The sequence below is a fragment of the Colletotrichum fructicola genome (assembly GCF_000319635.2).
Source record: "Colletotrichum fructicola Nara gc5 chromosome Unknown KSG_Nara_v1_contig03, whole genome shotgun sequence".
Lineage (NCBI taxonomy): Eukaryota > Fungi > Ascomycota > Sordariomycetes > Glomerellales > Glomerellaceae > Colletotrichum > Colletotrichum fructicola.
In genome coordinates, this window is record NW_027094053.1 from 242,967 (window position 1) to 255,892 (window position 12,926).

The following is a 12,926-nucleotide window of genomic DNA, read 5'->3' on the forward strand; positions in this document are numbered from 1 at the left end:
CCTCTTCTGCGCCTCTCTGCTTCGCCCGCCTGATGCGGCCTTTGTGATCTCCCGTCGGCCCAACCAAAACAATTACGCCAAGAGCTTTATATCGATCCAGCCTTGGCAGCTTTTTCATGGCTACGAATACAACGCAGGAGATTAGTACCTGAAACTCCTAGCAGCTCGTATTCAAACCAGAGAAAAGACCGAAACTCCACAAGAGGCGGGAATCTCTTCTATCTGAGGGAAAAGGAGAGACAATAACCGAGCGTATGCCAGGCTTTGAAAGGAGACCGTTATAATAGTACAGTAATAATTTCAACACGGTACATGTAGGGTATGCTTCCTCACTCGCACAAGATCGGCCGCCTCTCAGGATGGTACACAATTGAGACTGGTGAATGGCAGACTCTCACCAATTTCCATCTCCAAAGCTGCAAACTGCTGCCGCCCGATCCTGGCCTAATCTTACCACGCATCCCAAGTGTTGACTTGACACCAAGTTCCAGACTTGCTGTCATGAACACCGAGGCTTCCATGCGCCGATCGGCCTAACCGTTCTCCACGCCTTGTCCAAGTGAGGCTGGGATCGTCACCACTTGGATTTCGCACGAATGGGATGAATCGCCAGCTTACCGAATGACCACACGGAAATGGCACCGAGCAGGAAGATGGTTGCCAGACAATGATCGCCAGCATGTTGGCACGCCGTTCCATCAAACGAGATACCCGAGTTCGGTAGCAACCTCAAATATGCAACCTGCGCAGTAGCCCTCGTTTTCTGCTTCAGCTGATGTCAACGACTCAGCTACATACTACTGGTCGGTCGATATGAACCAATCGCTAGGAGATCGGGTTTTTGAAACACCAATTACCGCATTCTTGCGTTTCTTGGATGTTTGTATCGCCCTGCCATGTCCACGAATATCAGATGAGCGGATAAGTACAGGGAAGCGATGCTTGGCTAGACAGTGAGATGCGATTATTTGAGTCAGTTGATTGATCTAGACGAGTGGTCAATATCTCGGCTTCATATAGTTCACCAAGCAACAATTATTCCGCCAAAGACGAGCAAGGAGAACCTCACCATCTTCGGCTCATCTCTTACCGCTATCGAGTATTTTTCCGCTGATTTATCATCCTACTGCTGATGGCTGCAGGTAGAAGTCCTACTTAGAACCTTGGGTATGGAATTGTGTCATGGCCCCTTACTTCAAGCCGCAAAATGGCTTCTCCCCCCCTCGGGAGGTTGAATGTTTGGCTGTCTTTATCTACTAAAAACGCCCTGATCAAGTCGACTCCAGGCGTCGGAGTATGACATGATGCAAGTAATTCTCTCCAGTCAGCTTGTTGAGGGTGATTTCTCGGCTTCATGCTCATTACGGTGCTCGGGCGTCGCTGCGGCCATGAAGTACACGAAAACCGCGAGATAGAGCCGCAACTGCCGTTTGCAGGTGACACTGGTAGAGCAACAGTCGCAAAAGTGCCAACAGTGAATCAGTGGAGTCTGAAGCGCCTTTAGGCCATCTGGAACTGCGATGTTCGTGCTTAATGACATGCATTACCTATGTTGAGCAGCATCAAACTCTGCATAAGGTCAGCTCACAGTCATAAAAGCCGTCACCGAGGTGTGAAAGCCGACACACCGCTAGCTATAATGACGCAATTTTAGCGCCGTGGTAGGAAGCGGGGGTGCCTGGATATTTTCTCTGCACCCTTCCTGTTCGGGACTGCCGACCGACATCCGGCTCGAAGCCCGGGAGGCCCGGGTGTCTAAGTGGGTCACCCGCTCCGGGCTTCTTTGCCGAACACATGGAGCCAGGCACTCTTGTCACCGGCTTGATGGTCCAACGTGGGACTCATCAAATGACGTGCTTTCATCATGCAGTTTCTCGCGATATAAACAGCAAGTCAAAGTACGGAATGAGATCATGTTTTCATCCACCTTGATCATCAGGCGGACCTCACATTCAAGATGGCGAAAGTTTTGGCCTCTCTTTTCGCCATCTCTTTGTGCCAGATCACAGCGCTTGCATCTGTGGCATCCCAATTCAACGGGTCGGTGTATCAAGATGCATCACGGTCTCCAAAAGAGAGAGCCGACGACCTCCTCAAGTTGATGACTTGGGAGGAGAAGGTTGGCCAGTTGGGCGGTATCCGTCGGCTTGCTGAAAGGGTCAACGGTGCACTGTCTTACAACGAGACCTCTTTTGAAGAGATTAGAAAGACACAAAATGGTCAAATTGGTAGGTTTAATAAGTGCAATACTTTGCTTGGGAGCTAAGACGATCGCAGGTTTCGGAGCCCCTACGAACTACGCCTATGAGCTGCTACCAATCGCCAACAAGGTACGGGCCGAGCAAATCAACAACACTCGTCTCGGCATTCCTTACATCACAATCGCCGATTCCGTCAATGGCTTGATGATATCAGGCGCCACCATCTTTCCAGGGGCCGTATCCATGGGCGCAACATGGAATATCCCACTTTACGAGCAAGCTATCGCTGCGATTCGTGACGAGAACATGGCGGTGGGGACTCACTGGGTACTTTCGCCCGAGGTTGACTTGGCCAAGGATCCGAGAAATGGTCGGAATGGCGAGATGTAAGATCCAAGCCCATGCTCATGATTGGCCTCATTCGACTGACCAACTATGACACAAGGTTCGGAGAAGACACATACCTCGTTGGCGAGTTTGCATCTCACTACATCAACACCATGCAAGAGAAAGACGAAAACGGCTTTGTTAAGGTGGCCACTACGATCAAGCACTGGATCTATGGCTCGAGCAGTGGTGGCGTCAACACAGCTAGCATGCAGGGCGGACTGAACCACATTCTAAACGACATCGGGGCCCCATACGTCAAGGCTATCAGAGAGGCCAGCCCCCTATCTCTCATGGTCTCATATGCAAGCGTGGATCAGGTACCCATTTCCAGGAATAAGTATCTCAACAAGGACATTTTGAGGGACTTACTGGGCTTCAAGGGGCTGATTATGTCCGATGCCGGCTCGATTAGAAACATGTACACCCAGTCGAAGGTGGCCAAGTCGTATGCCGATGCTGGCTTGAAAGCCCTTCGCGGTGGGTTGGAGCATGAGCTATCTCCGCGACCACCATCCGCCTTCCCAACACTCATCGATTCGATAAATAACACGGAGATCGCGGGGCTCATCGACGAGGCAGTGCACGCAATTCTGCAGATCAAGTTCGCAACTGGAACTTTCGATCTTCCTCTACCCTCCATCGAAAACATGAACGCTACCCTTCGGAACGAAAGACACCTCGAAATCAACCGGAACATTTCCAGAGAAGCTATTGTTCTGCTCCAAAACGACGGAACCTTGCCCTTGACAAAAAGCAACGTTCCCCGCGTCGCACTTCTAGGGCCTTATGCAGACATCCTGAACACCGGCCAGTACGCCGCCAACAATGCATCGGACTCATCTTACGGTGACACATTTCGAACAAGTCTTGAGCGGGAGCTTGGGGCCGAAAATGTCAAGTATGTGGCTGGCGTCGACATTCTCAGCACGAACGATAGCTCTGGCATTGATGCAGCCGTCGTCACCGCGAAGGAGATCGGACTCGCCGTGGTTGTTCTCGGATCTGGCTGGGGATCATTCGATACATCATATGAGTCGTTGCATCGAACCGATGGCGAAGGTTTTAGTCACCCTGATCTAGGGTTTCCGGGTCTGCAGCAAGATCTCTTGGATGCCGTCCTTGATGCGGGTGTGCCAACAATACTGGTCCTCAGTGGTGGACAGACATTCCTGTTGAATGAGTCAACTAAGAGATCCAAGGCGATTCTTCACACCTGGCTCGCTGGAGAATACACGGCTGATGCTTTGGTTGAGATTCTCTTCGGAGATGTCAACCCTAGTGGGAAGCTGACAATCACATTCCCCGAAGCAGAGGGCGCGTTTCCTGTTGCCTACGATTACTTCCCGTCTGATGATGAGGGCGGCTTCGGTACTGCGACACAATACGACTGGCATCTCCCGGAATTAACACGCTATGCTCCCATTAGATTTGGCTTCGGACTGAGCTATACGACTTTCGACATCTCGTCGCCTTCTCTGACATGTCAATCTGCCAGCAACAGCAGCGTTTCCGCTGTGTGCGACCAAAACAGCCAGGTGACCGTCACAGTAGATGTGACCAATACTGGCAGTGTATTCGGCCGAGAGGTTGTTCAACTCTACTACCGTCCGGAATATACCCAGATCGAGTTTCCAGTTATGAAGCTCATTCGCTTTCACAAGGTGGGAATTAAAGCAGGCGAGTCGAAAGAAGTCACACTGTCTGTCCCGTACAACGAACTCGGCTATTTCGTCGGTGGAGAGTGGGAGGTTGAGACAGGACTTTACAATTTCTGGGTGGGGAGCAGCTCAAGAACTGAGGATCTGCAAAGCCTGAACGCAACTCTGGTGTAACTCACAGGTAACGCAACGGCGCTCTTGTTTCATCAAGCATACATCTCAACAAGACTCACAGAATAAGGCCTAGTTTCGTAATTCATCACAATACGTATCCTAATATTCATGCTCTCGAAATTGCTCAGTCGCTAGAGCATACTTTTGTTATGGCGCATATTAGCATTGATGTGGGATTTTCCTTTAAGTCACAACTTAGAGCAAGAACAATTGAGCAAGTCCTTTGGGCGAGAAATTTGGTATCTTATTGCAATATCATGTTCCTAAGTCGACGTAGATTCAGAACCATTCTGGGCCTCTCACTCCCAAGTTGTTCTCGACCACAGTAGCTTCCATTGGTCTAGGGTATCAGGTGTGCATGTCTCTAGGGTGAGTTAGTGAACAGCTCCAGTGAGTCACCGTCAAAGTTTCGAATGCTTACCGGTAGCTTTGTGACTCGAAAATCAGCTGAAGTAATTTACTTCTTGCAGCAGCCGTCGAGCTCGCACTCGACGTTGTTGTTGGGCTTGCCGGGGCAGAAGTTGAGGCGAGCGCAAGCTCCGCAGTCAACGCCGCGGCGGCCGGGCTGGTGAAGCTCGGGAGGAACGTCGGTGTCGAGGGCGACAGCAGCGACGGAGGCGACGAAGAGGAGGACGGAGTAGAACTTCATTTTGAATGATTTAATAATGAGACTTTGACCGGCAAGTCGTTTGTAAATGTATTAGTTAAGATGTTGTAAAGAAGACTGGATGATTGCAACTTGATTTGGGCTGATTGCGTGATTATTCCCAGAGAATCAAGAGATATTTATCCTCTTCAGTTTGCTCACTTACAAGTCCTCCCACCGGCAGTATCACCATGATAGTTACGCCTTCGAGTCAGTTGGCAGGGATGTTGAGACGGCATCGGACAGTTGAGGCCTCTAGGGTACCAACAGGGCGGGCACGCCGTGAGGCGCGCTGAAACGCAGAGTAGTCGCAGACAGGAGGGGCCCTACAAGGCGAAGTACGGAATAAATAAGTGTCCTGCGGGGGATGCGAAAGTTTATTTCGAGATCATGAACTGCACTCTTGGGAATAAGCGACTGCTGATATGCTGGAAAGGCCATTCTGCGCCCTAACGCGCGCGCAAGCGCGTGTCAAGTCTCTCTATTTGCGACAACAGGCCACGCCATCCAAACGGGCCGCAGCTTCCTGTTGGGCCGTAACTGATAAGCTTTGTTCTCGTGTAAGTCCTTGCACCTCTTACCTATCGGATTCATCCCTCGTATTTATGGATAAGAGAGGTTGATGCAACTTTCCAGGCCAACCAGACTTCTGGCCTCACGACTAAAACATGGCCCACTCCACTAATATAATAGTTTCACGATGCTACCTAGGAGCTACCCGATTACTCAACCCACTTTCCGAGCTGAAGAAAGCTTGACTCTTCATATATTATTTAAACTTTGAGCTGACAGAGGCTTGTTTTAAACGAGGTCTCACGGCGTCCGTCTTGTCATGACGGGGGATAGTCCGGTTGTTGACATTGAAGACGAGTGTTCCCCGTCATCTTCGTCGGTAAAATCGGCTTGTCTCAACAAACTATGTATGGCGAGCCTCTGTCTGGCCTTAGCGGCTGTGGAGAGCTGTTGCTCCAAGTTCCTTCTCCCTTCTTGGAACTCCGGCGACGAAAGTCCACCAATGCCTGTTTTCTGTGGCGCATGTCCCTGGGTCAAACGCTCCATATCGTTGATGATGGGCTTGACCAAAGCGGATGCTGGGAAGAACCGCTTCAACGCCGCCAGACACAGAGCTGCGCGACTCTGAGCAAACTCGGGAGATGGCAAATCTTGCGTTCTTCCAGAGCGAGAGAGGAACAGCACAAGCCTTGTAGCATGATATGCACATATTGCGGTATCGAACTCCAGGAGCAGATGGCTGGGGCTGTGTTGATTCAAGTTGGTCAAAATTTGAATGATAGACGTGGAGTGCTTGAGGCAATTGCGGTATGCAGCCGTTATGTAGCCTTCATCGATAGCATCGAGGACCACCCGAGGCGCTGCTTCAGGGTAGCCAGAAAGCAAGATTCGGTAAAGATCGCAGTGCGCTTGGTGGAAGGAGACGTGCATGAAGAGTCGTCGTCTGAGCCATCGGTCATTGAAGTGAACCTCAAGTTGAGACAGAGGGAACTCTGTACCATCAGGCATCTGAGATCCGATTTCAGCCAAGTCTCTCTCAAAGTCCCCAATGAGTTTTGCCAGGGGCATGAAAGGCTGGTCACAGAGTGCAACACCCCTCGTCAACTTCATGATGTCTCTCCGGATAATCTCAAGCCTGACATATAGCCTGTAGCAGCTGCCATCTCCTGGCTCAAACGTTGGACAGAAGTCCTCCTCGGCTGATGGGAACTGTAAGTAAATTGTTTCAATAGGGCAAGCCTCAAACTCCGGCAGCCCAACCGAAAAGTATCTTTCAGTGATCTTGAGGGACCACATGATACGACGTCGCACCTCCTGAGCAACAAGGTCTAGATCAGGCCGTTCATGATTTAACCGCATGGCGGCAGCAAATCTCGCTGCCGTAGCGGTCAGCATAAAAGCCCTTTGGAACCGTCCAGTCTCCATCTGATAATGGATGATGAGCAGAAGAGCCTGGAGACGTGCTATTGTAGGACACTCCAGATGGTGCCATATCCTCTGTTCGGCCGTTTGAACCCAGGGAGTGGCTCTCTCTCGGGTTTGAAGGTCCGAAGCCGAGTGTAGCGTTGCCAGGGCGCAGATGGCATACGCCAAGGCCGGGTCAATCTTGCCAGCCCGGCACCTCTCCATTGTCGTTTCCGGATGAAGAAACGCATGGGATGGAAGTGGGTAAACCTTCTCGAAGAAGGACTCTACGCAAGCGGGTATGTGCTGGGCGATCTCGGCACCGTGAAGAGAGTCCTCCCCCTCGGTGGACGTGCTCTGCGGAGATGGCGCCCGGACGCTGCGAGCAGGGCTGGGGTATGTGCATTCTCGCCCGTGTCGTTTGCAATTTGTGCACGATGGAGATGTTCCGGAACACCGAACCTTTTTATCTCGACAGCTCCGACATGCCCGGGTTCCTCGCAGTCGCCGTGGTTTAGTTGAAGCAAGCTGGTGCACAGCCAACATCGTTATGTTGGCGTCCTCCTCTGCTGTTGAAAAAGAGCAACTCAGCCCTAGGCGTGAGCAGTTCCCGCAACACTGCTCGGAACCAGCATCGCATCGGACCTGAACCGAGTTAGGCCCAAGGACTCTGGGTAGGGACGGGAGATGGACCGAAGGCCATGCTGTCGGCATCGCTTACCTTTCGCCATCTGCATTGTGAGCATGTTTGACGTGCGGTGGCTGGTCCGGCCTGGAAGCACCCAACGAACGAGTCCATCATCTTGTTGTTGAAACAGTGGCACCCCGGTTCATCGTCTTAGCTCTCGTCTCATGTTGTTATGCCTGTCGCGACTCAACCAGTCTATCGGGCCCGCGCGGTGGTCGGTGAAAGTTAGGGACGTAGGTCTGAAGAACAACTGCTCAACGTGCTATGCAGCAGATGATTGAATCCGGTTGGTAAGGGTTCTTCTTGCGCCTTCCCACATGACGTCCCCGTCTCCCGGTGCCGAAGGACCCCTGGACAATGGCGGGGCCTTTCTTCTTCTCTGGGCATGCGGAGAACTCGCGCTTTGCCTACTCAAGTAAGGTCTACATGACGTGAGGAGTGGGTTGGGTAACGACATCCAAGACGGAGCTTCATGAGCCAATGGCAGAATGTCTACAGGAGCTGTGCCCCGGTCAATTAACACCATGTCGGCGTGAATTTCTGGGGAATTGCGCTGGTCTGAAAAACCACATCGCGGGTGTTTCTTCAGCAGTATTTCAGCATCACATTGAACTGCACAGGAACAATAAAACCAAGGACGAACATTCACCCAGCTAATAATCAAAATAGACTTTTCATGATTCATTCAGAGTGCCCATGGAAACATCAGATGCGACCTACGAGGTTGTCTCATAACTTACTCGCGAGCTCAACCGACCCACTCATCGCACCAAGCCTTGGATGAACGGGTTCATCCCCGATCTGCACCATCTTCAACTCCAGCAGTCCCGTCATGTGCTTCACAACTTCAGCATATGCTGGGTCGTGGTACACATTGAATAGCTCCAACGGGTCCTTCTCGCAGTCAAACAACTCCCATTCCTTATCCTTTTCGCCGCCTGGCCTGGCGCCCGCCACGTCCAGGGCCTCGTTATACCAGTAAATGAGCTTGTATCGTTGGTCTCGAACACCATAGTGCGCATAGGCGTGATGAATGATGTCGTTGTGCATCCAGTATCGGTGGTATGCAATCTGCTGCCAGTCTGCCGGCGTCTTGCCGCTGAGCAGCTCCCGGAACGAGACGCCCTGCATGTAGCTTGGCACTGGCAGATTCGCAAAGTCGAGGAATGTCGGCGCAAAGTCAACATTGCAGATGATGTCGTCGCATACTGCGCCCTTGGCAATTGCTGCGGGATAGCGAATAAGGAACGGCATCTGGAACGACTCCTCATACATGAACCGCTTGTCAAACCACCCGTGCTCACCCAAGAAGAACCCCTGATCCGACGTATAGATCACAATCGTGTTATCAGCCAGCCCGTTGTCTTCGAGGTAGTTCAGCATACGGCCAACGTTATCATCCACAGACTGGATGACGCGAAGGTAGCGCTGCATGTATCGCTGGAACTTGAAGTGCGCAAGGTCGTCGCCGTTCTTGAAAGTGAACACCGTCCCATCTTCCTTGTCAATCAGCCTCTTGGCATCGGTCGGGATCTTGCGCTGCGCAGAGTTTGACTCCTGCACCACGCGCTCGCCGACCCTGTTTCCGCCGTCGGGTTGCACGAGCCCCAGGTCTTGGTACGTCAGGTCCTCGGCGACGCGCATCTTGGCGATCTTCGCCGCCTTGGCGCGGTTCTTGTAGTCGTCGTCGTAGGTCTCGGGGACGCGGATCGGGTCGGTGTAGAGGTTCTTGTGCTTTTCGTCGCACTCCCACGAGCGGTGGGGGGCTTTGTGGTGGCACATGACGAAGAAGGGCTTGTCGGTGTCTTTGGTCTTACTGATGAAGTCGAGGCACTTGTCTGTGATGATGTCTGTGACGTAGCCCTCCTCGATCTTTTCGCCGGATGGCTCGATGAACTCTGGATCCCAGTAGTCACCTTGCCCTGGGAGGACAGACCAGTAGTCGAAGCCATTGGGCTCGTTTTGTTTGCCCTCACCCAAGTGCCATTTCCCTACCATAGCCGTGTTGTAACCGCCTGTTCGTAGGTGCTTTGCAACATTGGGTAGATGCTTGTTGATGCTGTCGTTCAGGGTCATCACGCCGTTGACGTGATTGTGAGTACCGGTCAAGATAGCTGCTCGCGACGGGGTGCAGATGGAATTGGTGACGTAGCAGTGGTTGAACTTCATCCCCTCGCTTGCCAGACGGTCAATATTGGGCGTGTGGTTGATGCCAGCTCCATAGGCACTAATGGCCTTGGAAGCATGGTCATCAGCCATGATGAAGATGATGTTGGGCCTCTGGGTCGTCATCTTGAAATACAGTCAACGGAAATGGGGTCGAAAGAGAGAGTTACCAGGCAGAAAGAGTCTGAGAAAAACACGTAAATCTCTCAACGAACGCGTCGAACTCATATACGGCAGCTTGGGCATATAGTCCTTCGATGAGAGCTCAAGATAGCTCCATGCTGCAACGATGCCCCTCTACAGCTATGCATCACTGTTCCATCAGTGCCCCTCGTTGGGGTAAACAACGTGGCCCAACATCATCCTCGAAACAGAAGACCGCGCGACATCCGGCATGAACATCACCGGAACAGACAATTTGAGAGGTCAATGGGTGCGGATGGGCGGCTCTCCTAGCTTTCGCCGAGATGTCCCCCGCAGCTGGCCGAGACTCTCGGTAGTCGGTCCGGTCGCCCAAACTGGAATGTGGAGCAACTCCGAACATTGCACCAGCCCAGATTGGGCCTCCCGACCGACATCCGGCAGACAGGCCGGGGCAACAATGGGGCAAGTTGGTTGGTGAGCATGGCAGGCCCTGGTTTTGGGGTCAAGGGTCTCATTGCGTGCTTGGAGGACTTCAACAATCGCCCGAATGTTGCGGTTCTCGTGAATCCTGCGGTATCCAGCCATTGGGTGTCTCGGTATGGCGTGCTGGACTGTGCTGAACAGAGTAAGGTAGTCAGGATATCGGACTTGGATCAGTATTTCAAGCATGAAATTCCTTAATATGAATAGCAGCCGGTGCCTCGGGATACTTGGGTGAAGATCTATCATCAAAGCTTGCATCCTATCTGTTTCGACATGTCGAAGGCACTTGGGACGTTCCGAGCCGTCTACCTCGTAGCACTTTGCTGCGTAGGCTCCTTCCTCTTTGCATACGACACTGGCATCATCGGCGGAATTCTCACCTTTGAAGGGTTTCAAACTGACTTTCGATACGGCCCATCACAGAAGGCAAACGTCGGCTCTAACTCTACGAGCTTGCTGCAGGCAGGTGGTGAGTTACTCTCAACAAGAGCATCCCGTAACACAAAATCCTAACAACCGTTCCTTCCAGCCTTCTTCTCCTGCTTCTTCATCTGGCCCTTCACCGCAAAGTATGGCCGAAGATGGTCCATCATCCTCGCCTCGACAATCTTCTGCATCGGCGCCGTGGTCCAAACGATCAACACCCACTCCCTGGCGGCGTTCTACGTAGCTCGAGTCATCAGCGGTGTCGGCGTCGGCATGGCCACCGTTGTCATCCCCATGTACTCGGCCGAGATGGCGCCCAAGAACATCCGAGGCATGCTCGGCAGCATGTTCCAGTTCTTCTTCACAATGGGCGTCATGACAAGTTACTGGATCGACTACGGGGTGAGCAAGCATCTGAAACCCTCAACGAAGCAATGGCAGATTCCCGTCGGACTCCAACTCGTCCCTGGTGCGATTCTGGGTCTGGGCATGTTGTTCTGCAAAGAGAGTGCGAGGTGGTTGGCCAAGACTGGCAGAAGGGAGGAAGCCCTGCAATCCCTTGTGTGGGTTCGTGGCGGCGAGAATACGCCTGAGGTTCAGCAAGAGTTCGCTGAGATCATCGCCACCATCGAGGAGGAGGAAAGCCAGAAGGAGGGTCTGACATGGAGGGAATTGGTTCAGCCAACCAACCGTTACCGTATTCTCCTCATCATCGCTCTTCAGATTGGTACGTAAACCGCCGATTCGGATTGTACTTGCACTTCGAAGCTGACTTTGCTAGGTGTCCAACTCACCGGCAATACCTCTTTGGCTTACTGTAAGCAACCATCGTTTCTTCTGCCCCAAGCCAGAAACTTTCTCGATTCGTCTTTCCTTTGATACTAACCGATGTTGCAGATGCACCCCAGGTCTTTGCCGCTGTCGGCGCCGGCCAAGATAACCTCCTGATTACCGGCTTCTTTGGCGTCGTCAAAGTAGTCTCATGTCTTTTCTACCTCCTCTTCCTCGTCGAGCGCATGGGTCGTCGAGGCTCTCTCCTGGCCGGTGCTTTCCTCATGGGAGCGTACATGCTCATCATCGCATGCCTTACAGCCACCAACCCACCAAAGTCCGTTGACCAGGGTCTGACTTCTACTGCCATCGCATCAATGACAATGATCTACCTGGAAGCCATGTCTTACAACATTTCTTGGGGCCCAGCGCCTTGGGTAAGTCTCAATACTTTCAATCCCGAGAAGACGAAGCACTAACCGACCAAATTCAGGTTTACATGGGCGAGATCTTCCCCTCCCGCATCCGCGAAGCAGGCATTGCCATCGGCACATCCACGCAATGGTTGTTCAACTTCGTCTTCTCGCAAGCCACGCCACATGCCGTCCAGAACCTCGGCTGGAAGACCTTCCTCATGTTCTGCATTTTCAACTGGGCTCTGGTCGTCTTTGTCTGGTTCTTTATCAAGGAGACCAAGGGCAAGTCTCTCGAGGAAATGGAAGCCTGTAAGTTTCAGTCACCTATGCGGCCGATCAAAGCGTCTTTTTGAATTCCGAATACTAACCCTTGCCTCTAGTGTTTTCCGGCAAGCCTGCTGGAAATGATACTGAAACTGCTCTCCACAAGCAGACCCAGGATCCAGGGGTTCGTCGTCGCATACAGGATCCCGAGAAAGAATGAATGGTACACTGTAAACAGCTGGAGAGAATTTCCCTTACTCTGCACGTTTCCGACATCACTTGAGGGTTCACTGCGGCATGCTGACACACCTGATGCGGTTGACGTACCTCATGCGGTTCTGGTGATGCTCACAGCAAAGATGATGTGGACAGAGATAACAGAGAGTAGTGAATGTCAGAATGCACCTTGCTATATTCAATTTATGCATCCAAGAATCTACTGAAGCGCATTATTTATCCGCTGTTCCAAAGCATCATGATCCAACGCTGCCTTCGTCTTGCCTATCACCATTGGATCTGTCTAGGCTCCGGGAAAACGTCTTCTGGGTTTTCCATTTTCTCATACTCCTCCATTGTCAATGA

General features: G+C 52.0%; 5 protein-coding genes across 5 annotated transcripts; 2 read left to right on the forward strand and 3 right to left on the reverse strand.

The window, feature by feature from the left end:
• Positions 1–1,957: 1,957 nt before the first annotated feature.
• On the forward strand, positions 1,958–4,423 carry bglX-1 (Periplasmic beta-glucosidase; the record flags this gene model as incomplete). Its single annotated transcript, XM_066151346.1, has 4 exons — positions 1,958–2,228; positions 2,278–2,587; positions 2,647–2,908; positions 2,972–4,423. 4 exons carry the CDS (start codon positions 1,958–1,960, stop codon positions 4,421–4,423), a joined length of 2,295 nt encoding a protein of 764 aa, XP_066009210.1.
• A 348-nt stretch (positions 4,424–4,771) lies between these two features.
• Positions 4,772–5,072, reverse strand: CGGC5_v004819 (uncharacterized protein; the record flags this gene model as incomplete). The annotated part of the gene is made up of 3 exons (XM_066151347.1): positions 4,772–4,787; positions 4,845–4,850; positions 4,885–5,072. 3 exons carry the CDS (start codon positions 5,070–5,072, stop codon positions 4,772–4,774), a joined length of 210 nt encoding a protein of 69 aa, XP_066009211.1.
• An 810-nt stretch (positions 5,073–5,882) lies between these two features.
• Positions 5,883–7,211, reverse strand: CGGC5_v004820 (uncharacterized protein; the record flags this gene model as incomplete). The annotated part of the gene is made up of 1 exon (XM_032028692.1): positions 5,883–7,211. The coding sequence occupies one exon, from the start codon at positions 7,209–7,211 to the stop codon at positions 5,883–5,885; it is 1,329 nt and encodes a 442-aa protein (XP_031893501.1).
• A 368-nt stretch (positions 7,212–7,579) lies between these two features.
• atsA-1 (Arylsulfatase) lies at positions 7,580–9,966 on the reverse strand (the record flags this gene model as incomplete). The annotated part of the gene is made up of 3 exons (XM_032028703.1): positions 7,580–7,631; positions 7,708–7,717; positions 8,415–9,966. 3 exons carry the CDS (start codon positions 9,964–9,966, stop codon positions 7,580–7,582), a joined length of 1,614 nt encoding a protein of 537 aa, XP_031893500.1.
• Positions 9,967–10,740: 774 nt separating this feature from the next.
• qutD-11 (Quinate permease) lies at positions 10,741–12,564 on the forward strand (the record flags this gene model as incomplete). The annotated part of the gene is made up of 6 exons (XM_032028718.1): positions 10,741–10,936; positions 10,997–11,620; positions 11,675–11,710; positions 11,791–12,101; positions 12,158–12,389; positions 12,461–12,564. 6 exons carry the CDS (start codon positions 10,741–10,743, stop codon positions 12,562–12,564), a joined length of 1,503 nt encoding a protein of 500 aa, XP_031893358.1.
• Positions 12,565–12,926: the final 362 nt, after the last annotated feature.